This window comes from Patella vulgata, chromosome 6 (genome assembly GCF_932274485.2).
Source record: "Patella vulgata chromosome 6, xgPatVulg1.2, whole genome shotgun sequence".
In the NCBI taxonomy this organism is placed as follows: domain Eukaryota; kingdom Metazoa; phylum Mollusca; class Gastropoda; family Patellidae; genus Patella; species Patella vulgata.
Window position 1 is genome coordinate 6,076,657 of NC_065884.2, and position 22,548 is coordinate 6,099,204.

Consider the following 22,548-nt stretch of genomic DNA (forward strand, 5'->3'; position numbering starts at 1 on the left):
CACTAGAAACGTCAACGCTGGTTGATTAATCAATGTCTGACGTCATAGGGCCAAAAGCCGCTTGTATGACGTCTGACGCGACCTATCACTACAATCGGTCAGATCTTCATGTGGTGTAGGTCATCGAAAGTATAAAAAAAACGAAACGAAATATAGATCTGTATTATTTTAATCAGATTGAAGACGGTTCTGTAACTAAAAAAAAAAAAAAAAAATACAGTCCAGGATTATGACCCAGTGGGTTTATTTATCACTACATTGTATAAGAAATGATGTTTTTATTATAAATTGTTCATGTTGTTATCGTAGGGTTACCATGTCAACGTAACGGGTTCTAAAAATGGCAACAAAAATTATTTATGAATAAAACAAACAAACATACAGGCTATATATAGCCTAAACAAAATTACAAATGACATCACTGAGCGTCTGGAACTATTGGCATGAATGGCTCTGTTGTAGTTGGCGTTGTACGCAGTGTTGTCGTTGGTTCTGTTGACGTAGTACGCAGTGTTGTCGTTGTTGGTTCTGTTGACGTAGTACGCAGTGTTGTTGTTGGTTCTGTTGTTGTAGTACGCAATGTTGTTGTGGTTGGTTCTGTTGACGTAGTACGCAGTGTTGTTGTTGGTTCTGTTGTTGTAGTACGCAATGTTGTTGTGGTTGGTTCTGTTGACGTAGTACGCAATGTTGTCGTTGTTGGGGCTGTTGTCGTAGTAGGCAGCGTTGTTTGTGTAGTAGTCTTGTTTACCATGACTGAATAGCAGAGGTAAGGACATCGAATACACAATTTCTTCAGTTTATTTAAAAAATGTCGGGAAGGAATGTTTTTGTTAGCAGGTCTAACAAATGTATATTTACCGCGACCGTAAACTAATGGTATAAACTCGGCGTTGGCAGTAACACATTTCTGTACTCTCTTAGACTTACATATTTTATTCACATAAACCCGCTTCCTGGTAATGAAGATTCGTCTACGATGTGACGAAATTGGTCTACGATGTGATAAAGTAGGTGTATGTGATGAAGCAGGTCTACGATGTGACACAAGTGATGTACCATGTATTAAATTAGGTCTACTGTTTGACGATGTCGGTCTACTGTTTAGCGATGTTGGTCTGCTGTCTGACAGTGGACGATAATATCTATTTCTGCTTGACATCCTGGCCCATGTTGCATCAGAAACATTTAACCCTGTAAGAGAACAAAAAGGGTGCTACAGCCTAAAAATTAAGAACATTTAATTTTTTTCGGATTCCAACTGTCGCGGAAATAAATATTATTTTATATAATATATAACTTCCAAGGTTCCTTTTTTTGTTCCATGTAAAATACCTTTTAGCTTGCGAATTCTACTGCAGTCAGAACAATAAACTCAAAGAACATTCAGGGACGTGTGTGTGTGTTAGGGGGTGGGGGCGGAATAGGGGGCGGGGTGGAATAGGGGGTGGGGCGGAAGAGGTTTGACGCGTGCGCTTGAGATTGTAAGGTTTGTCATTGAGTCAAGTGACGATCCGCTTGCAAGTGACGAGGAATAGGGTCGCCTGTCCAACTTTTCCGGTTTCCTCTCACTCCTAAAGGCCCCTGCGCCTATTCATTATTGAAATAACGTTGAACCATATATTAGTCCCGAAATGACCTAGTTTCTCTCTCTCAAAAACCCTTCAGACACTCACTTGTCATTCATACACTCACTCATCATTCATACACTCACTTGTTATTCGAACAAATTCCAATTATTTATTGGTTTGTTATATGTATGGTGTAAATTTCTAGCAAAATTCTAAAACTAAAGAAACAGATACAAAATTTCACTAGATACAAAACACACTCTAATAAACAGGGGCCCGTTTCACGAAATTTTAACTAAAGATAAAATCCAAATTTTAGTATAGATACTTCAATTTTGATTGGCTAAGCACTAAAATCAATGTAATATTATCCAATCAAATTACTAAAATTTGGATTTTATCTTAGTTAAAATTTTGTGAAACAGGCCCCAGATACAGAACACACTCGAATACCCTAATAAACGGATACGACATAACAATATGTTAGTCTCAGAAATTAAACATGAATTGCTATGGGGTGCACCAAGTGGAAATGAAATGAAATAGGGTTTAACGTCCTACTGTTCTGCTCCGAACTGGGCTAATGAAGACGGGTATACGCCATACAGTGTGCTATGAGGGAAATTTTGCCCGGACAGCGGCACTACGGCCTACTCTTATATCGAATTCCAACTGTCAGGGGATCTTTTACGTCCACGCCAATGTGTACACGGGACCTCGGTTTTTCGTCTCATCCGAATGACTAGACAGCTGTCCTTGTCATGCACCAAGTGGAATATTGAAGACGGACATACGCCATGCAGTGGGCCTTGATACCTGCGCTACAGCCTACTCTTAATTCAAATGTAAACTTTCAAGGCTTCGTGGGGGGTTGGATGGCCAAATGGTTAGCGCGTACGCGTTGTATCATAAGGTTTGCCATTGATTCAACTGGCGTAGTTTCGATTCCCCAGTTGTACGTGACAAGGAGTATGGTCGTCTGTCCATCCTCGTGGGTTTTCTCCGGATCCCCCGGTTTCCTCCCACTACTAAAAACCCCTACATGCAAGCGCATTATTAAAATAAAATTCAACCACATATTATTCCCGAAATGACCGGGTTTGTGTCGAGTGGACGTTACCCCCCCCCCCCCCTCTCTCTCTCCCTCTCTCAAGGCTTCGTTTTAAAACATGTGTGTAGGGGGTCTCGCTTTGCCGTCCGATCTGAACGACTAAACGCGATTCCTTGTCGGACTCATCATCTTACACCGGGAATTCTTTACACGCTAACTTTCCGGATCCCCTACCTCTCTCCCCGCCTCCCCTTGTCAGAGGAGCAGGACAGAGGGTCTGGCAAGGACAATGTGTAGTCGTTCGGATGGGTCGAAAAACCGAGGCCCCATGTAAACATTGGTGTGAACGTAAAAGGTCCCTTGGCAGTTGGAATTCAATATAAGAGTAAGCCGTAGCGTCGCTATCAGGGCAAAATATCCTTCAAAGCACACTTTATGGCGTAAGTCGGACTTCATTAGCCCAACGGAGCAGAAGAGTAGGACGTTAAACCCCATTTCATTTAATTCCCTCACACACTGAACCACCGCGACTCCAAATTGAAATGAAATGAAATGGGGTTTAACGTCCTACTGTTCGGCCCTAAACTGGGCTAATGAAGACGGGCATACGTCATACAGTGTGCTATGAGGGAAATTTTGCCCGGGCAGCGGCGCTACGGCCTACTCTTATATCGAATTCCAACTGTTAAGGGATCTTTTACGTGCACGCCAATGTGTACACGGGACCTCGATTTTTCGTCCCATCCGAACGACTAGACAGCCCTGACTCCAAATTGAAGGAGTTCAATATATATTAAATGATGTACGTACCTATAACAACCAATAAGAGAATTAATCTTGTATCCATCGTTGGTTATTTATTAATTCAATCTGTAAATGAACTGAATATCTATATGCGGAACTGTATGTCTTTATATACCCAGCTATCTGTCTATCTATTGTTTGACCCACGTTTCCCGCCATACGAGAAAAACACCAAACAGGATTTCCATGGAAAGGGCGGGATGTTATGAACGATTCACAGCCAAATAAAGTTTCATCCTTGTTGAGAATGTTCTTAGAAACAATTGGTACATTAACGACCGAGAGACAGGATAGGGGGTGTTCTCTTACAGTAATGATGTTCTTAGAAACAACGATTGGTACCTGAACGTCCGAGAGGCAGGGTAAGTGGTGTTCTCTCAGTCGTAATCCTTCACCGAGAAAATTGTGTCGAGTGGACGTTAAACCCCATTTCTCTCTCTCTCTCTCTCTCTCTCTCTCTCTCTCTCTCACCGAGAAAAATGTTGAAATTCTGGTGCAGAAAAGATCTTCTGACCGGTTACCATGTGAACACCGTGAGATCAGAATGAGACTCAGATCACCAGAAACAAGAACGCATTTGGGACACTTTGACATGTTAACCGAACAGAAATCTTTACCCGTTTGAACATTCTCAGCCCTGAGGGCGTGTAAACATAGTTAATACATTGATGAAATATAATTTAAAGAACATAATTTAACGACATAAATAGGCCCAATTTTCACCCCACCCTAACTACATAGATAGACCTATTTTCTACCCAACCCCTGCGAAAGAGATAGGCCTAATTTGTTCCTCATACCATATTAGCGGTCACCACGCCCCCAGTTCATCACAGGAACGGAACTAATGTCAGAAATATTATAAAGATTAGTTTTGCCCGTGTGTATAGGCCTACTAGCTGACGATGTTATATAACCCATATATTTCTATGATATAACCGATATCTTCTGGCATGGTTCTCCCTTCCTTGTTATTGATACAGGCAGTGGCGGCGCCAGCCGTCGATGATTGGAGGGGAAGAGCTGGGGCAAAGTCCAAGGTTAAGGGGGCAAGGCACGAGCTTCAACTAGGGGTAGGGGGCCTCCCCCAGAAAATTTTGAAAAACAGGTTGCCGGAAATGCAGCCTTGCAGTATTTCAGGCACTGATCAATGAGGTAAAGTGTCAAACGAACGGACTTGCGAACCACGACGAAGCCCACTCACGAGCGTCAAAGTAGGGAGTCCTCCGCCAGAAAATTTTAAAAATAGACTGCTGGAAATGCTCTACAACATGCAAGTTTATGACTGAGTGGGGTTGTGGGATTTATTCACCGTAGAAGGTATTGATTACCGAAACGTATCACAAATACTTTTTTTTATTTTCTAAAATTATTGGGGTGGGGGGGGGGCAAACAGAGGGCAGACCAGATATATGGGGGGGGGATGACCCCCCCCCCCCCCCCTGGATACAGGACGGGGGCCTGGAACGCACAATGACTAGTCGTTCGGACGGTATAAAGAGACATTTTTTTTAGAACAGTAAAAGAATATAGACCAACAGTATATAAATATTAATTGGCTTAACTGTAAAAAAAATTAAATAAAATTCTCCAAATCCTGCACTTGTCTTAAAAAAATGAATGAACAATGCTGTAGCTTATAATATTATTTGAAATAGTATCTGCAAACCATATCACGTTCGATGTTGTTTTCAATTCTAACACTACACGAAACTATTCAACCTGACGAAGAGGACTCGTTTGTATCAACATATAATGGTCCAGACCAGGCGCTCAATGGCCAAATTGAGCCCACGGTGGCGACATCAAACGACGTCATAATGATGGTTGCTACGTAGAAGTATCAAAATTCTAAATTTGTTCGACGTTCATGATTAACATGTAAAGTGACAATAAAGTAGACATTTTTCGTCATAATAATAGAAATAAGATGAAATAGAATTAAAATTTACACTGAACAAATGAAGAAGTTGGATTATATATTGTCTTAATTTAGAAATAACATAAACATAGAAGTTAAAAATTACATGAATAGAATTTAGAAATTAGACGATAGGATGTTAGAATTTTGAATATAATATACCGCCATACTAAAGACCCTTACGCGGAAGCGAATTATTGAAATACAAATTAATCCATGTTAGTCCCGAAATGACCTAGTTTGTGTCGAGTTTGCCTAGAACCCCCCTCTCTCTCTCTCTCTCTCTGTGAGGAGAACGCGACATCCAAATTCTAATCAAAGTTTCCACTCCCTTTATTAATAGGCCTACTCCGAGGGCATGGAATCGTGATCAGTGTGAAATTGTATTACCGGGAAACTCTTCACCATTGGTATGCGGATACATGTGCTGGTGTTAATTATAACTTTGTTTATTGGCCAATGTCTCCACGGCTATTGTTTATAATGACGTAATCAGATCTGTACAGCTATTGTAACATTTAACATAATCATATCCGTCCTGAATGTGTTCCTGTTGCATCATGAGGTCTGTTATTGAGTCAACTGGCATGGTTTCGATTCCCAGTTTGTAGGTGACAAGGAGTAGGGTTGCCTGGGTTTTCTCCGGGTCCTTTGGTTTCCTCCAACTACTAAAAAACCCTACGCGCAAGCAAATTATTGACATAAAATTGAATCATATGTTAGTCCCGAAATGACCTAGTTTGTATCAATCGATTGGATTTCTCTCTCTTTCCTGTAAAACCACGTCACAAATTCCTTAAGCTGGTGTGTGGAGATGAGGTGGGGGAGCAGATTTTGAAATGGGGTACTGCCCGGTTAGTGACATACCACAGGTCGCGAGAAAGGCTGCTAATGGTGGAGAGTTCTGTGAGGCCAAGTCCCACTTACTCCTCGCAACATTTCGTTTGATTTGATGTAATCGGCCAAAGAGGGATTTCTCGGGCTTCAGGAATATGGCAGCCACGGTACATTTTTGTTGTCCCCCGCCTTTCGAAGAAAGCAGGGGACTATTAAAATGGGTTCGTCCGTCTGTCTGTCCGTCCGTCCGTCCGTCCGTCTGTCTGTCCGTCACACTTTTTTGGGACACAATAACTCTCCTTCTAGTTGACCTAGAATGTTCAAACTTGGTGTAGGTGTTTATTAGGTCAATGCATTGATGGAGTTCGAAGATGAGCATTTTCTGCTTAGGGTAAGCAGAGATAAGCAATTTGATTGGCTGATGCTTTGGGACACGATAACTTTAGTTCCAATTAAGTGAGAGTGATGAAACTTGGTGTATAGTTTCATTACATCAATACCTTGACTAAGTTCGATATTGAGCATTTTCTGCTCGGGGTAAGAAGAGCGATAAGCAATTTGATTGGCCGAGGCTTTGGAACACAATAACTCTCCTTCTAATTGAGTTCAATGTTCAAACTTGGTGTAGGAGTTTATGAGGTCAATGCCTTGATAGAGTGCGAAGATGAGCATTTTCTGCTTATGGTAAGTAGAGATAGGCAATTTGATTGGTTGATGCTTTGGGACACGATAACTTTAGTTCTAATTAAGTGAGAGTGAAGAAACTTGGTGTATAGTTTCATTACATCAATACCTTGACTAAGTTCGATGATGAGAATTGTCTGCTTAGGCTAAGGAGCAATAATCATTTTGATTGGTCAAGACTGTCGAACATAACTCTCCTTCTAATTGAGGTAGAATGTTTAAACTTTATGTAGATGCTCATCTCGACTGAGTTCAATGATTAACCTATCGAGCTAAAGCTAAGCAGAGATAAGCAATTTCCTTGGTCGATGCTTTGGGACAAGATAACTTTGATTCTATCTGATAGAGAGTGATGAAACTTAGTGTAGGCTTTAGTTGATAATCAGTTTGATTGCTCGATACTTTTGAAAAAAATAGATGTGCGATTAATTAATATGTGTCATCTATTTAGTTGGGGATTTCGGCGGGGGACATCAGCCTCTCTGTTGGCTTGTTTTACTAGAGATGGGAGCACAGTGGGGTGATGGGGGCATGGGAGCACAGTGAAGTGATGGGGACATGGGAGCACATTGGGGTGATGGGGACATGGGAGCACAGTGGGGTGATGGGGCACGGGAGCACAGTGAGGTGATGGGGCATGGGAGCACAGTGAGGTGATGGGGGCATGGGAGCACAGTGGGGTGATGGGGCATGGGAGCACAGTGAGGTGATGGGGCATGGGAGCACAGTGGGGTGATGGGGCATGGGAGCACAGTAAGGTGATGGGGGCATGGCAGCACAGTGAGGTGATGGGGACATGGGAGCACAGTGAGGTGATGGGGACATGAGAGCACATTGAGGTGATGGGGGGCATTGGAGCACAGGGGGGTGATGGGGCATGGGAGCACAGTGGGGTGATGAGGGGTATGGGTTGTATGCATGGTCCCACTTGACTCACCCCACCCCAGTGACTCATGATTTTTCATGAGGAACAAGATCCCGTCCGGGCCCCCAAAAACCAATATTTATATGTGTGTGCGGGGAGGGGTGGCACGTGCGCTGTATCATACGGTCTGTCATTGAGTCAACTGGCAGGGTTTCGAATCCTCGGTTGTACGTGACAAGGAGTAGGGTCGCCTGTCCAACCTCGTGGGTTTTCTCTCGGTCCTCCCACTGTTAAAGACCCCTGCGCGCAAGCGAATTATTGAAATAAAATTGCACCATATGTTAGTCCCGAAAAGACCAAGTCTGTGTCGAGTGGATGGTAAACCCCATTTATCTCTCTCTCTCGGCCATTAATCAGTCCAATTTCAGTTCCTAAGCTCCTCCCCCAGTTTCTCAACAATTTGGCATCTCTGGGAGCCGAGACTGCCACTTGACCTTTTGAAATGGCCGTCATTTTCCAAGATGGCGTCAATTTTCGACTTTTGATTTCTTCCTAGAATTGAACCCGCTGGATCGATTGAGCAATCAGATTAAAATACAGATATATATTTCGTTTTGCTTTTTTATACTTTCGATGGCCGACATTACATGAAGATCTGACCATTGCAGTGATAGGTCGCGTCAGAGGTCATACCAGCGGCTTTTGACCCTATGATGTCAGACATTTGATTAACCAATCAGCATTGATGTTTCTAATGGATTACCCACAGTTCCATGCAAAACACGCCTAAAGCTCGCCGTAACAGACCGTTTCATTGGCTAATACCTAACACCATCCAGAAAACGTTAATGATAACAACTCTTTAATTACGAAAAGAAATAGGATCTGTGTTTTAATCAGAGAGAGAGAGAGAAATAGGGTTTCACGTCCGCTCGACACAAACTAGGTCATTTCGGGACTAACATATGGTTTAATTTTATTTCAATAATTCGCTTGCGCGTAGGGGTCTTTAGCAGTGGGAGGAAACCGGAGGACCCGGAGAAAACCCACGAGGTTTGACAGGCACGCTAACCATTCAGCCATCCACCCCCCCCCCCTGTTTTAATCAGATTGACGAGATTTTCATACGCCCGCGTTATTAAGTCGCCGCCCCTGTCCGGTTTTGTTATTTGTATCCACATTTGAAAGATTTGCCTGATATTATACAATTATCTGTTGCACTTATAGAAATAAAATGGAATGATATCTAATTAACGTCCCACTGTTCTGCTCCTTCTAGGCTAATGAAGACGGGCATAGGGATCTTTTACATGCATGGCAATTCCTGCCATCCGAACGACTGGACAGGTGTCCTTGTCAGGTCCCTGTCCGGCACCACGGACATGGGGAAACCATGTCGGAAAATCCTGATGAACTTTCTCGGCCAATGCAGGGATCAAACACCCGACCTCCAGGCTAGCGAACCAGCGCCTTACCCACCGTGGCCCCAGTATAAATGAGATAAAAGCATATAAATATATATACATGGAATATTTTAATTATATAAAATGATAATTAACAATGTGACACAATAATGTCAGGACGGATTACAACTGGATGATATTGTCTACTATACATGCAGTACAGTATATGAACTGGGTGATATTGTCTATGTATTGTATACTTTTGTCAAATGAGTTCATTATGTTAAACTGATATCAATACAAACAATTACAAAGTCAAAAATAATGGACGGACATTCAATAAAATGTGATTTGCATATAAGTAAATAAATTTAGCCTCTGGAGCAATAGTGCATGACGAACTAGTCCAATCTGATTAAAACACGGGTCCTATTTCGTTTCTTTTTTTATAGTTCAATATTTCGTTTTACTTGTCTTCACAAAACTAGGATCTGGAAGAGTTGTTATATAACAGGCCTTCTGATGTGAGGAATTAGCCAATGAAACGGTCTGTTCTTGGCCTTTTTATGCACGGAACTGTGGGTAAACACCTAGAAACTTATATCTGACGTCATAGGGTCAAAAGCCACTCGTATCTCCTGGCGCAACCTCCCAGTACAACTGGTCAAATCTTCATGTGGTGTAGGCCGTCGAAAGTATACAAAAACGAAACAAAATATAGATGTGTATTTTAATCAGATTGTACAGTGAAGCAGGTAGCGTATGTACAGGTGACGACAATACAGCATTTCATTAATAAATATAATACATCACATTACATCAAAACCTAACAATCAGTTATTTTATTTCATCTATTCACCTATCTTTTCGTTTTGCCCCTAAAGCCATGTGGACGACGAACGGAATGGAACGGATAAACGGGCAGCGATCAGACAGAGGTGAGGACAATATACGACCACAGCTTTCACATCTCATAAATGAAGAGCTCTGGGGAAGAACGATCTAAGTCACTTTTTCAACGTATCCCAGTTAATGGCGCCATCTGGTAGCAAATTGTATAAGCTTTCTGTGGAACAAATCAATTTCAGGTAAAAACGATCAGAGTCACATCGAACCAAGGTCCTTGTGAAATGGCCTCCCGGACAAATACAAGTCCATCGTACCCTTTATTTGATCTTAATTTGGCTGAAAAGTGAAAGTCAGTTGTTGTACTGGTAATTATGATTCGTATTAAACATCATTTTGAAGTTGTAATTAAACCCACTCGTTGTTCTGTTCGCGTCAAGCATTCTCGTCCAAAAATCTGTTTTGCCTTTTATGCGAAAAGACAAAAATGTGACTTAGATCGTTCTTCCTCTGGACTCTTCAAATCTTCAAATATAAAACATAAATTTACATCAGAAACTAACAATAATTTATTTTATTTCTCCTATGCCTATCTTTGATTAATGATGCTTAGTTCTTCCTCCTCCCGTTTATCAGAGAGAGCTGTGACCAGAGTTGCCAGGAATTTATTAAATGCGTCACGAACAGCCTCACCATCTTCATCTAAATTTGTCTGTACTGTCGTTATCCTGCTAAAACTACTTGCTGTAAAAATAAAATATCTATATTAAAGATACATTATGGAAGATTTGCTAAAGAGCTGGCAGTTCTCACTATAATAGTTAAAAACTAGATAATGTAAAGGGAATTTGCTGAAAAATTTCAGTCAAATTGATCTACTGTGAACCTGGAATTTAGCGATTAAATTTTAGGCCTCATCATTACTAAAGTCGGTACATAAAAAAACATAGTCTTGAATATCCATTTTTTGATTTAATCATCAATGAGCATTGAGCAGCAGATCTGATTCAAATCCAGTAATTATCGCTGGCTAGCGATGACACCGAAAGTTGATTATGGGGTCTGGATAAGTTAATAAATGTCTTATTAATAATTTGGATAACATTTCAGGCCTAATAAAAGACCCGCAATAGGCAGATTTAGCTCTTACACAATGTATGTTCAAAGCCACATGCTTCAGATCTTTATTCGAGAGATGTTGAATCCCTTGCAAACTACAATAGTATGAAAGTCGAATCTATAAAAGGAATATTAGTTAAACAAGCGGTTGCAGCGAGATACGCCCACATTGCAAGAGATGGACACAGAACAAGCTAAAAAAGCATACAATAAGCGGTCAAAATCCAAGATGTTACAGTCCGACATGCGTTAATATCAAAAGGAACCACCAGTATCTTTGGATATAAACAATATACATTTTAATTTTCATTAAATTCAGATGAAAATTGTGACCTCTAGAGTGTCGACAACCTAATGACGGATTGACGATGTTGTTTTTTAAAAATTTTAGCAAAGTGCTAAAGAGATAAATTTTGGGATGGAAAGCGAAGAACAAAACCAACTATATGAATGGACTTTAGAAAAAGAAAAAAATATGGTTTGGTCTATGCGATTAAGAAAAAAGCAAAGAATAGGGTTTTGTTCTATGGGAATAAAAGAAAAAGAAAGGATGGGGTTTCAAAAAGGAAGGATATGATTTGTTCTACAGGATTAAGATAAAAGCGAACGATATGATTTGTTCTACAGGATTAAGATAAAAGCGAACGATATGATTTGTTCTACAGGATTACGAGAAAAGCAAAGAAAAGGGTTTGTTCTATGGTATTAAGAGAATAATTCCAAAGTGTGTGATTTCTTTAAGTTCATGTGGTGATCAATTATTATAGTACTACATGAACCAGGAACCAAACATCACGCCTTCGCAGCTACATGTATCTCAAATAGTAACATATTAAAAATCGAGGTCCATTAATCGATGCGCAATTGTCCAAAGTACAAATATGCCAAGTTCGATCGTACGCAAAGTGGCAGTGGCCCAGGCTTTTTTTTTTTAAAAAGCTTTGCCGCCCAACTTATTTTTTCCTTTGATGATGCAGAATTCAAAGAACAAACATGGCCAATTTCATTTCGATTCTACTTGAATTTGCAGGGTATTGGGGTCTGTTTTGGAAAAGAGAGAGAAAAAAATGTGGTTTAACGTCCACACGACACAAACTAGGTCATTTCGGGACTAACATATGGTTTAATTTTTTTCAATAATTCGCTTGCGCGTAGGCGTCTTTAGCAGTGGGAGGAAACCGGAGGACCTGGAGAAAATCCACGAGGTTGGACAGGCGAACCTACTCCTTGTCACGTACAACCGGGGATTCGAAACCACGTCAGTTGACTCAATGACAGGCTTTATGATACAGTGCGCACGTTCTAGCCATTCGGCCATCCAACCCCCCGTTTTAAAAGAGTGTCACCACAACCAAAGATTATCAAATGTATTACAATGAGTTCCTGGTTCAAGAATGTGAAATGGATGTGCATTAAAGAGAAGACAACATCCAGTAATCACCTGTTTCCTCATCAGCTGATAGTATATAAATAGAATTATTTATCATCAACATCATCTATTTCTTATGAAATTATTACGTTACCTTTTTCTTTAACATTCAACAAAAATATAATTCCAATACCTTGCACAAACAGGGATTGAAATGTTTTGTTCCTTTAAAAAGCAATTTCTTGTTAAAAGCTGAAAACATTTGTCCCTGTTTAAAAATAGACCATTGCTGAGATCTAATTGACCATGTGCAAGTTTAAAATTGTCTGGAAGCAAATGTTGAAGTGACAAATGTTTTCGTTTTTGTAACGACTTTAATTACCCTGTTTGTGTTAGGCAGAAGAACATGTGTTAATAAAATATCTGGACAGACACCGCTGCAAACCACCAGAGCGCTGTGAACAAATCTCTGTATTGTATACCAGTTCTTGGGGGTCGCACAGCTATCAACCTGGTTTGGGACAGTCATACCTGTGATTGTACAGTCTGAAAATGCCTGAAACTACTGTTTCTTAGACCGCCTCAAACCACCCAAGTTATGTATAGTGCTGGTTATTGCGACTGCAGTTGTGATACAATACGTATTCCGATACAGGTGCCATGGTACGATTCATATAACGATTCATAACCCTGTCAATATTTACCAAGAAATCCACAGGATAAATGAATAATTGATATTTTTATTAGAGCCACTAAAACATGGAAAGAAACTTGCAATCAAAAAAAGGATCAAACAATTTAAGGGTGTTTGTGAAAAGACGTGGATAATGACAAGTGTGTGACGTGGATAATTACAAGTTTGTGACATGGATAATTACAAGTGGGTGACGTGGATAATTACTAGTGGGTGACGTGGATAATTACAAGTGACAAAAACATAAAAAAAAGAATCGTGAATAATTGATTCACCGATTTCAATATGTCAATCCTGAGGTGAATCACAATACGTTGATTCAATAATATATCATGCTAGCACTCGATGACTATTTAAGTGACTCAGGAAGTTAGGGGATGTCTATATATGGAAAACTAGTTACTACGTTAATGAGTTAACCATGCATAAAACCAATGTATCTTATAAGATAAGTGGGTGGGATTGGTTTTGTTGGGTTTCTTTTGACTCACAAAATCCCCTTTCTCTGCCAGTCCTTGATAAATAGAAACCCAATTCTGCATTGCTCACTTCTGGATCCATTGCTTGATTCATGCTAGGATTGTAATGTTTTATATGTCAGTAAATAAAACATTTATCGGAATCCATTCTACCACTGACAAGACAAAGATTGTGTAAAACTTACGTAATTCTGATTGTATATCTCCAGTAGATCGAGGTTTAACATGAGAAAATACAATACACTGATTCTCTTTCAATGCTCCTTGTTCCGCGAAATAAGTAAATCTAAAAACAACATGAAACAACGTGCAAACATCCAACACAACATTCAGTTAAATAAAATACAGTGACACTGTACAGACAATTAAATGTACATGCAAATTTGTTAATTTAGCTTTTGTGCACTGAGAGGGGGTTGGATGGCCGAATGGTTAGCGCATGTGGTTTCGATTTCCCCCTGTTTGCCTGTCCAACCTTGTGGGTTTTCTCCAGGTCCTCTGGTTTCCTCCCACTACTAAAGTCCCCTAGATGCAAGTTTATTATTGAAATAAAATTGAACCATTTGTTAGTCCCGAAATGACCTAGTTTGTGTTGAAAAGATGTTAAACCTCCCCCTCTCTTTTGCTCTGAGAGTAATTCCATATGGATTAAAATAACAAGGAGGGATCCAGAAGTTTGATGAACATGACATATCCACTTGGCTCACCAGAATCTTGATGTTTTTGCCAAGCTATTGTAATTTCGCCTGACAATCTGTTATGGTAGCTTTGTTATTCTTCTTCCACTATTAGTGTTTTACAACCGCTTCCACCAAGGGTGATATCGCAGACAAGTTGTCTTATTTTACTATGCTTAGTGCATGTGCAGGGATGTTGTCTGTTGGAGGAAACCGGAGTACCCGGAGTAAACCCACGAGATTGAGAAGGCGCACCTATCTGCAAGCCACATATACTCACACCAGGGATAGAAACCAAGACCTCGAGCCAGAGGTGACTGGTCAGCCAGAGTTCGAAGCGCGACACTTTAGACGACTAGATAGGGTTAAATGTCCACTCGACACAAACTTGGTCATTTCGGGACTAACATATGGTTTAATTTTTTTCAATACTTCGCTTGCGCGTAGGGGTCTTTAGCAGTGGGAGGAAACCAGAGGACCCAGAGAAAACCCACGAGGTTGGACAGGCGACCCTACTCCTTGTCACGTACAACTGGGGAATCGAAACCACGCCAGTTGGCTCAATGACAGACCGTATGATACAGCGCGCGCGTGCTAACCATTCGGCCATCCAACCCCCCTCCAAAATAAGGGTTTGGTAAAAACTTATGATGGGCCTCTTTTTAAACCAACCAAATCCCTCCCTGGAGATTATCTACTGTTCATATTTTGATTTTTTTTTCTTGAATAAACTTTAAATAATTAATGAGTATATTTTGGTCATGAAATTGTCTGAGAAATACAAAATCTTGATCCATGAATTTGAAAAATTTTCCTTTTCTTTAATAACCATTGTCTGGGTCACTTTAAAACATGCAACAAAATACACTGTAACGTTGATATCGTTGACTAAGAAACAAGTAACTGTTATAAATGAAAATATACGACACTAATAGATCAAAGTCATCAGTATGTGTATTAGTTAAAATTGTTAGTAATCAGGCAGTAGTCATTAAGTAGGTGTTTTGTCACTAAGGTGTTAAAACTGTGACTATTGAATGATATACAACAATATTGGTTAGGTTTGTCTATTCAATAGTGATGGGGGTTATTAATAGTCACATTTTTTACAGCTATTTACACACTTGCTAATTAATGACAACTGTATAATTTCTAACTACTTTCTATACATACTAAACATTAGATTAGAATACTGATCAATTATATGATTTAATGACAAAAATTGTCATTACTAAAAGGTCATTAGTCAACGGTATCAGCTTACACGGTATCAGCTTACACGTGATAATACAACATAAAACAGTAACATGTTAAAAATAAAATTAAGAATGTGAAACCATGGTGAAATGAAAAATTGTTTTAAAGAGGCGGGGAGCTGTGGTGGCTCAGTGGGTAGGATGCTAGCTCGCTACCCTGGAGGTCCCGTGTTCGTTCCCGGTGTTGAACAAGAAAGTACATCTGGGTATTCTGGATTGGTTCCCCTTTGTGCAGGATGGTGGGTCTTGCACGGCATAATGTATAGTCATTCGGATGGGACAAAAAGCGAGTTCCTGTGTACACATATCGACATGCACAGAAAAGAACCCTTGACAGTCAGAATTCGAAATTTTGCTGTGAATGATTTTTTTTATTATCCATTCTAATAAAAAATAGAGAGAGAGAGAGAGAGAGTTTAACATCAACTAGACACAACTTGGTATATTCAGGAATAACATATGGTTCAACTTTATTTCAGTAAATCGTTTGCACCTAGGGGTCTTTAGCAGTGGGAGGAAACCAGAGGACCCAAAGAATCCCCACCAACGAGGCTGGAAGGCAACCCCCCTCCTTGCTCCTTGTCACGCCACTTGACTCAATGACATGTGTTAACCATTCGCCGCCACCCCCAATGCCTTTAAACATATCTGACAAAATTTTAGGCACTTATTTTGAACTTGATTCTAGACATGTATTAGAAATATAATTATAAAATCTGATGAAAGACAAATCTGTGTCGAGGTAAATGTGAGAGAGAGAGAACTTGGGTTTAACGTCCACTCGACACAAACTAGGTCATTTCGAGACTAACATATGGTTTAATTTTATTTCATTAATTTGCTTGCGCATACGGGTCTTTAGCAGTGGGAGGAAACCGGAGGACCCGGAGAAAACCCACGAGGTTGGAGAGGAAAATGTAAAGGAAACAGAGGAATTGTGTCTGACTGAAACCAGAGCTTGTGTCTGACAGGTGCCGTATTTCCAGACTTGTGTTGGACATTGTGTGACAGGTGCCGTATTTCCAGACTTGGGTTAGACATTGTATAACAGGTGCTGTATTTCCAGACTTGTGTCGGACATTCCAGATTTGATCACAGAATACTTGAAAATCCAACAACCAGTCGGAAAATAGAGTCACTCACTCAATAAGCTGTAACCAATGGATACAAGAACTTATGTTGGGTGGTCGAATGGTTTAATGCATGTGTGTTAGATCACAAGGTCTGTTGTTGAGTCAAGTGGTGTGGTTTCGATTCCCCGGCTTGTTTGGTTTCCTCCCACTGCTATTAAATTGAACCATATGTTAGTCTCGAAGTGACCTACTTTGTGTTGAGTGGACAGTAAACTCTAAAAATATCTCCCTCTCCCTCCCTCTGTCTCTCTGTCTGTCAGTCTCTCTCTCTCTTTCTCTCTCTCTGTGTGTGTGTGTGTGTGTTCATATATACAACATTCTAAGTAGTGCTAACAAAACATTATTCTGAATTCCCCCCCTCCCTCCATTCCCCACCCCACCCCAAACATAACCATTAATCAAACAGTGGTGGAAAATAAAATTGTTATTAGTTATTATTAAAAAAGGTTCCATAAATAACTTACAACAAATCATGCTACAGTGACTGGGTGATCAAACAACATGTAATAGACACAATCATCATGCCGTGTAATACTTACGAGTACGTTTTTTAATTCGTTCGGCTGTTGTAGGTTTCGTATTCGAGAAACAGATACACTGTTCCTGTCTTATACCCGATGATGAGAAATAATTTAACCTATACGGGGAGACAACTACATTATTTGAAAAATTGCTTTTTCAAACGAAATCATAAACGTTAATCCGGTCGATGTGGTTTCCCTTGTCAGTGGTGCAGGACATAGCGCTTGGCAAGGAGACAGTTTCGTGTTGTTTGGACGGGAGGGATTAACCGAGGTCCTATGGTACACAGTATTGGTGTCCTGTGTACGTAAAAGAACCCTTGACAAGATTGAATTTGAAATAAGAGCAGTGCCACTGTCCGCGCAAAATGCCCCACTGTAAGACAAAGTCAGTGTAGAAATGTATGACTTTAAGCCCAATTTCATTTATTCCAGTCACTTGCCATCAGCAATTCGACAATATCTGGAGAATTTACACTGTCAATCTAATTAAAATACAGATCTATATTTCGTTTTTTTTTTTTTATACTTACGATGGTCTACACTACATGAAGATCTGACCAGTTTTTTTAGTGATAGGTCGTGTCAGAGGTCATACAAGTGGCTTTTGACCCTATGATGTCAGACATTTGATTAACCAATCAGCATTAATGTTTCTAGTGCCGTAGTGGAATACGCACAGTTCCGTGCACCACATGTCAAAAGCTTGCTGAAACAGACTGTTTCAATGCCTAAACCCTCACATCATCCAGAACACCTTAGTGATAACAACTCTTCCAGATCCTAGTGTAGTAAAGACAAGTAAAACGAAATTTTGAACTATAAAAAAACAAAACGAAATAGGATCTGTGTTTTAATCAGATTGTTACACTGTTGTTTATGTGAAAAATCTAATAATTCAAACAACATTTGAAGTCAGAAAAAAGAAATGCAATTGTTAGATTTAGCTCTTATATAATACAACTTTAAGGGAGAAACTCGACTGAGTAACACCTTATTTTCTTTAAATAAAGATTTGAATATTCAACTTACAAATATTCTAATTCTTTATCATGATTGGACTGATCTGGATTATATACAAATACTATACCATTAACATCTCGAGCTATTGCTGGCCAACATGTCTCAAACCTGAAAAACAACAATCACAGACTTCAAATAACAGATATTTAATTAACAAATAACCATGGCACCAGATACTTAATTAACAAATAACAATGGCAACAGATATTTAATTAACAAATAACCATGGCAACACATATTTAATTAACAAATAACGATGGTAACAGATATTTAATTAGCAAATAACCATGATAACAGATATTTAATTAACAAATAACCATGGCAACACATATTTAATTAACAAATAATGATGGTAACAGATATTTAATTAACAAATAACGATGGCAACAGATATTTAATTAACAAATAACGATGGCAACAAATATTTAATTAACAAAGAACGATGGCAACAGATATTTAATTAGCAAATAATGATGGCAACAGATATTTAATTAACAAATAACGATGGCAACAGATATTTAATTTACAAATAACGATGGCAACAGATATTTAATTAACAAATAACGATGGCAACAGATATTTAATTAACAAATAACCATGGCAACAGATATTTAGTTAACAAATAAGGATGGCAATAGATTAATTACCAAATAAACGATGGCAACAGATATTTAATTACCAAATAAACGATGGCAACAGATATTTAATTAACAAATAACGATGGCAACAGATATTTAATTAACAAATTAACACGTCGCACATACCAATAATTAAAGATGCATTATGTAAGAGCTAAATCTTCTTATTGCAGGTCTTTTTTCTGGCTCCACAATCAACTCTCTAGACCATCCTATGGTTGTGATTTTTAATGGATTGAAACACTGCTGCTATTCAATAGTTTATCATAACAATGGTAGCAATGAAAATCGAGATTATGCTGTTCTTGTCAAAACTTCAAACACATTAATCAGAATAAAGTAATTTGAATGAATTTTTCAATATACATGTACTCCTTTTTCATTATCTATTTTGAACTATTATAGCGAGAACTGTCAGCTCTTTATCTAAATCTTACATAATGTATCTTTAAATGTTTGTCTATAATAATTTGTATTCTTACTTTTTATCACCGCTAACATCCCACAATTCAACTTCAACACTTGTCCGCGACTTCACATCAGATGATGGAACTTCGAATTCTAAAATTCTACACAAAAAAAAAATTAAACATAAATAAATTAATGAGGACTATAGATAGTACTTGCAGTTGTACACATGTACCTTATAAAATGTCAGGCAGTAATGATCTAGTACCGGACATTTTGTACTTTGTGTCAGACACAGAAAGAGAGAGAGAGAAATGGGATTTAACGTCCACTCGACACAAACTAGTTCATTTCGGGACTAAAATATGGTTTAATTTTATTTCAATAATTCGCTTGCGCATAGGGGTCTTTAGCAGTGGGAGGAAACCGGAGGATCCGGAGAAAACCCACAAGGTTGGACAGGCGACCCTACTCCTTGTCACGTACAACCAGGGATTCGAAACCACGCCAGTCGACTCAATGACAGACTTTATGATACAGCGCGCGCACGCTAACCATTCAGCCATCCAACCCCCCACACAGAAAAAGACTAGGCGATTGAATGCAAAGCAGTATATATATACATTCATATTACCATTTATTATTATATGTGTTGCGACCCATTTGTGTCCATTTCTAGGTGCCAAAGAATAGTGATTTAGCTCCTTTAATATTCTACTTTTCTGCTCTGAATGGGCTAATGAAGATGGGATAACTGAAATGGTGAACGAAGTCTGCCATAAATTTTTCGCAGACTTTATCATATCTTGCCCACCTTATCAAAACGGCTGAACATTTGTACGGTATTTAAAGGATGTGTACCCTTCCATTTCATCTGTTCATTCATTGCAGGGGCATTATAAGTTAGGAGTGTATAAGAAGGCCTTTATCATCATTCAATTTTTAAACATGGTAATCAACACATGCATAAAAGTTGACTGAATCAGGCCTAACTATAACATTGATGGTACAGAATCTTATTTGTTTTTATCTAACAATTGTGCCCTGTACTACTTCTGTTATAATATAATTCTCTACACAAGTCTCGCTATCCAGGATATGACTATTCTTCAATAATATGACTATAATCATACGGAAGTATAGGAAATGAAATGGGGTGTAACGTCCTACAGTTCTGCTCTGACTGGCTAATGAAGATGGACATCCATGTATGCCATGAGGGAAATTTTACATGCACGCCTTTGTGTAGACAGGACCTCGGTTTTTCGTCCCATCCAAACAACTAGATGTTGTGCAACACTGACAAGGGGGAACCACGACGGAAAATCCACTCACTAAGCCAGCGCGGCTCCACCTAAATGGTCAAATCGTGTAAATTTGAAAAAATGTCAACTATTACTGTCCCTCATAAAAATAAATATACAATGTACCTGACACCCTGCGTTGGTTGATAATCGCCACCAGCAGAATCAGTAGAATCACTTAAAAAATTACTTAACACGGTCTTACCACTCTGTAATATTAAATATCAAACATTATTTAAACATTGTCTAAAAATAAACCAACCCATAAGAGCGAGAGAAAAAGAGAAATAGAGAGAGAGGGTTTAACGGCCACTCAACACAAACTAGGTCATTTTGGGACTAACACATGGTTCATTTTTATTTCAATAATTTGCTTGCGTGTAGGGGTCTTTAGCAGTGGGAGGAAACCGGAGGACCCAGAGTTTTGAAGAAGATAAGAAATTTAGCTAACCAGGTAAAAAAAATTGTAATCTTATTAGTCTGTTTTAGTTTTTAAAGGTACAGGGTAGGACAAGCAAAATATGACTAAAATTTTAAATTCTTTCGCCCTTGGTTACCTAAATTTCGCCTTTGTTTTGCTGACATTATTTGTCTATTTTTAGCCTGCAATCTCAGAGAAAAAGCTATTTGACAGAAAGGTGCCTGTTTTAACCAGTGTGTTGTGTTTCACATACTGGCTCTGGCGAAGTTTTATTTTCTCACTGAGATGTTCAATTACATACGTGAATGGGTTAGCATCTAGGTTTACTTGTAGGGTTTGTAGTTGTACTACTGTTGGCTATTCTTTTCAATTTCTATGTCATGTAGCCTAAATTTAGTAAATTTATTTTAGAATTTGAATATCTAAAAGGGGAGGTGGTGGTCGGATACTATGAACGGTGAAAAGGAAACCCTGTGATTCCATATTATATGGGCAAACTGCACTGCAAAGCATATTTTATTTAGAAATAATAGCCCATAGGTATCGGCGATCATGTTTGATCCGACTTCCTTTTCTATTTCCATCACTTTTACATTTTTGGATTAGGGTTAGAGTTTGGGTCAGGTATTTAAGATTAAAGCCTATAAATTCAGGGTTAGGGGTTTAAGATTAAAACCACTAATGAGTTAGAGTAAGTCAGTAATTATGACTCTTAATAAGTAACTGTAAGACAAAATCTTCAACAAGTTGAACAACAATGAAATATTGAGACACAAAAATGTGAGTCACATCAAACATGAATGCCATATTATCAACACTTTCACAGATAAAATAAAAATACCAACCTGACATGGCCCTAACATTAAAATCTTTGCTTTCAGCATTGTGGACTCTAATTTTTGTGCAGACAACAAAAATGTTTTGGTTTGTTGTGGAATCTTAGAAGAGCGCCCCTACTTGTGTGTGGGAAGATAACTCTCACATCGGTAATAGGGATGCAGACCACCAAATACCTCCACCCCCAACTTACTCTACGTGTATCTATATCTCTCATCTCGTTAATCTCTTATAATAATTAGTTTGATCTGCTAAATCCATCTCGTTTCTAATTGTTATCAGTATATTACAGTCTTTCATTTTGTTAATCCGTTGTAATTGTTTATCTTTTTTTTTCTTTTTTTTTTTTCAAAACTTATTACATAACAAATAACAGGTACATCATACAGTATTAATACATTATAGGGTTTATCATTACATTATCTCTACATATAATTATATTATACAATTTCAAAATCATTTATTTAACATTCGTTTATTATTGCCAGTAGATGTTTATCTTTAGTATTGTGTGCAGGGAATACGTTACTTCTATTAGTCTCAAAGGGTACTGTTTTATTATGTGTAATTATATTTAGCTTGGTTTTCCCCCCAAGATGTGTTATCTCCCCTTAAGGAGGCCAGAGTTTTGACATTATTAGCGACCTATTGTGTGCAGGGAATACGTTACTTCTATCAGTCTCAAAGGGT

General features: G+C 38.9%; 1 protein-coding gene and 1 long non-coding RNA gene across 5 annotated transcripts; both read right to left on the reverse strand.

The window, feature by feature from the left end:
• Positions 1 to 222: 222 nt before the first annotated feature.
• On the reverse strand, positions 223 to 3,547 carry LOC130013185 (uncharacterized). The gene is made up of 2 exons (XR_008788540.1): positions 3,430 to 3,547; positions 223 to 1,191 (listed from the first exon to the last, which is right to left on the reverse strand). It is a non-coding gene; the product is annotated as an uncharacterized LOC130013185 (long non-coding RNA).
• A 5,700-nt stretch (positions 3,548 to 9,247) lies between these two features.
• Positions 9,248 to 21,993, reverse strand: LOC126824944 (intraflagellar transport protein 22 homolog). 4 transcript variants are annotated; one of them, XM_050554399.2, is made up of 7 exons: positions 21,867 to 21,993; positions 20,727 to 20,809; positions 19,371 to 19,457; positions 18,260 to 18,358; positions 13,826 to 13,926; positions 12,540 to 12,554; positions 9,248 to 10,723 (listed from the first exon to the last, which is right to left on the reverse strand). In XM_050554399.2, the coding sequence occupies exons 1-7, from the start codon at positions 21,903 to 21,905 to the stop codon at positions 10,569 to 10,571; spliced, it is 579 nt and encodes a 192-aa protein (XP_050410356.2). In that variant the 5' UTR covers positions 21,906 to 21,993; the 3' UTR covers positions 9,248 to 10,568. The 4 variants fall into 4 exon arrangements, with proteins under 4 accessions (XP_050410356.2, XP_050410358.2, XP_050410359.2 ...); XM_050554401.2 differs by lacking the exon at positions 13,826 to 13,926 and adding an exon at positions 17,246 to 17,343 and having other exon boundaries at positions 21,867 to 21,968; XM_050554402.2 differs by lacking the exon at positions 12,540 to 12,554 and having other exon boundaries at positions 21,867 to 21,968.
• Between the last annotated feature and the right edge of the window lie 555 nt (positions 21,994 to 22,548).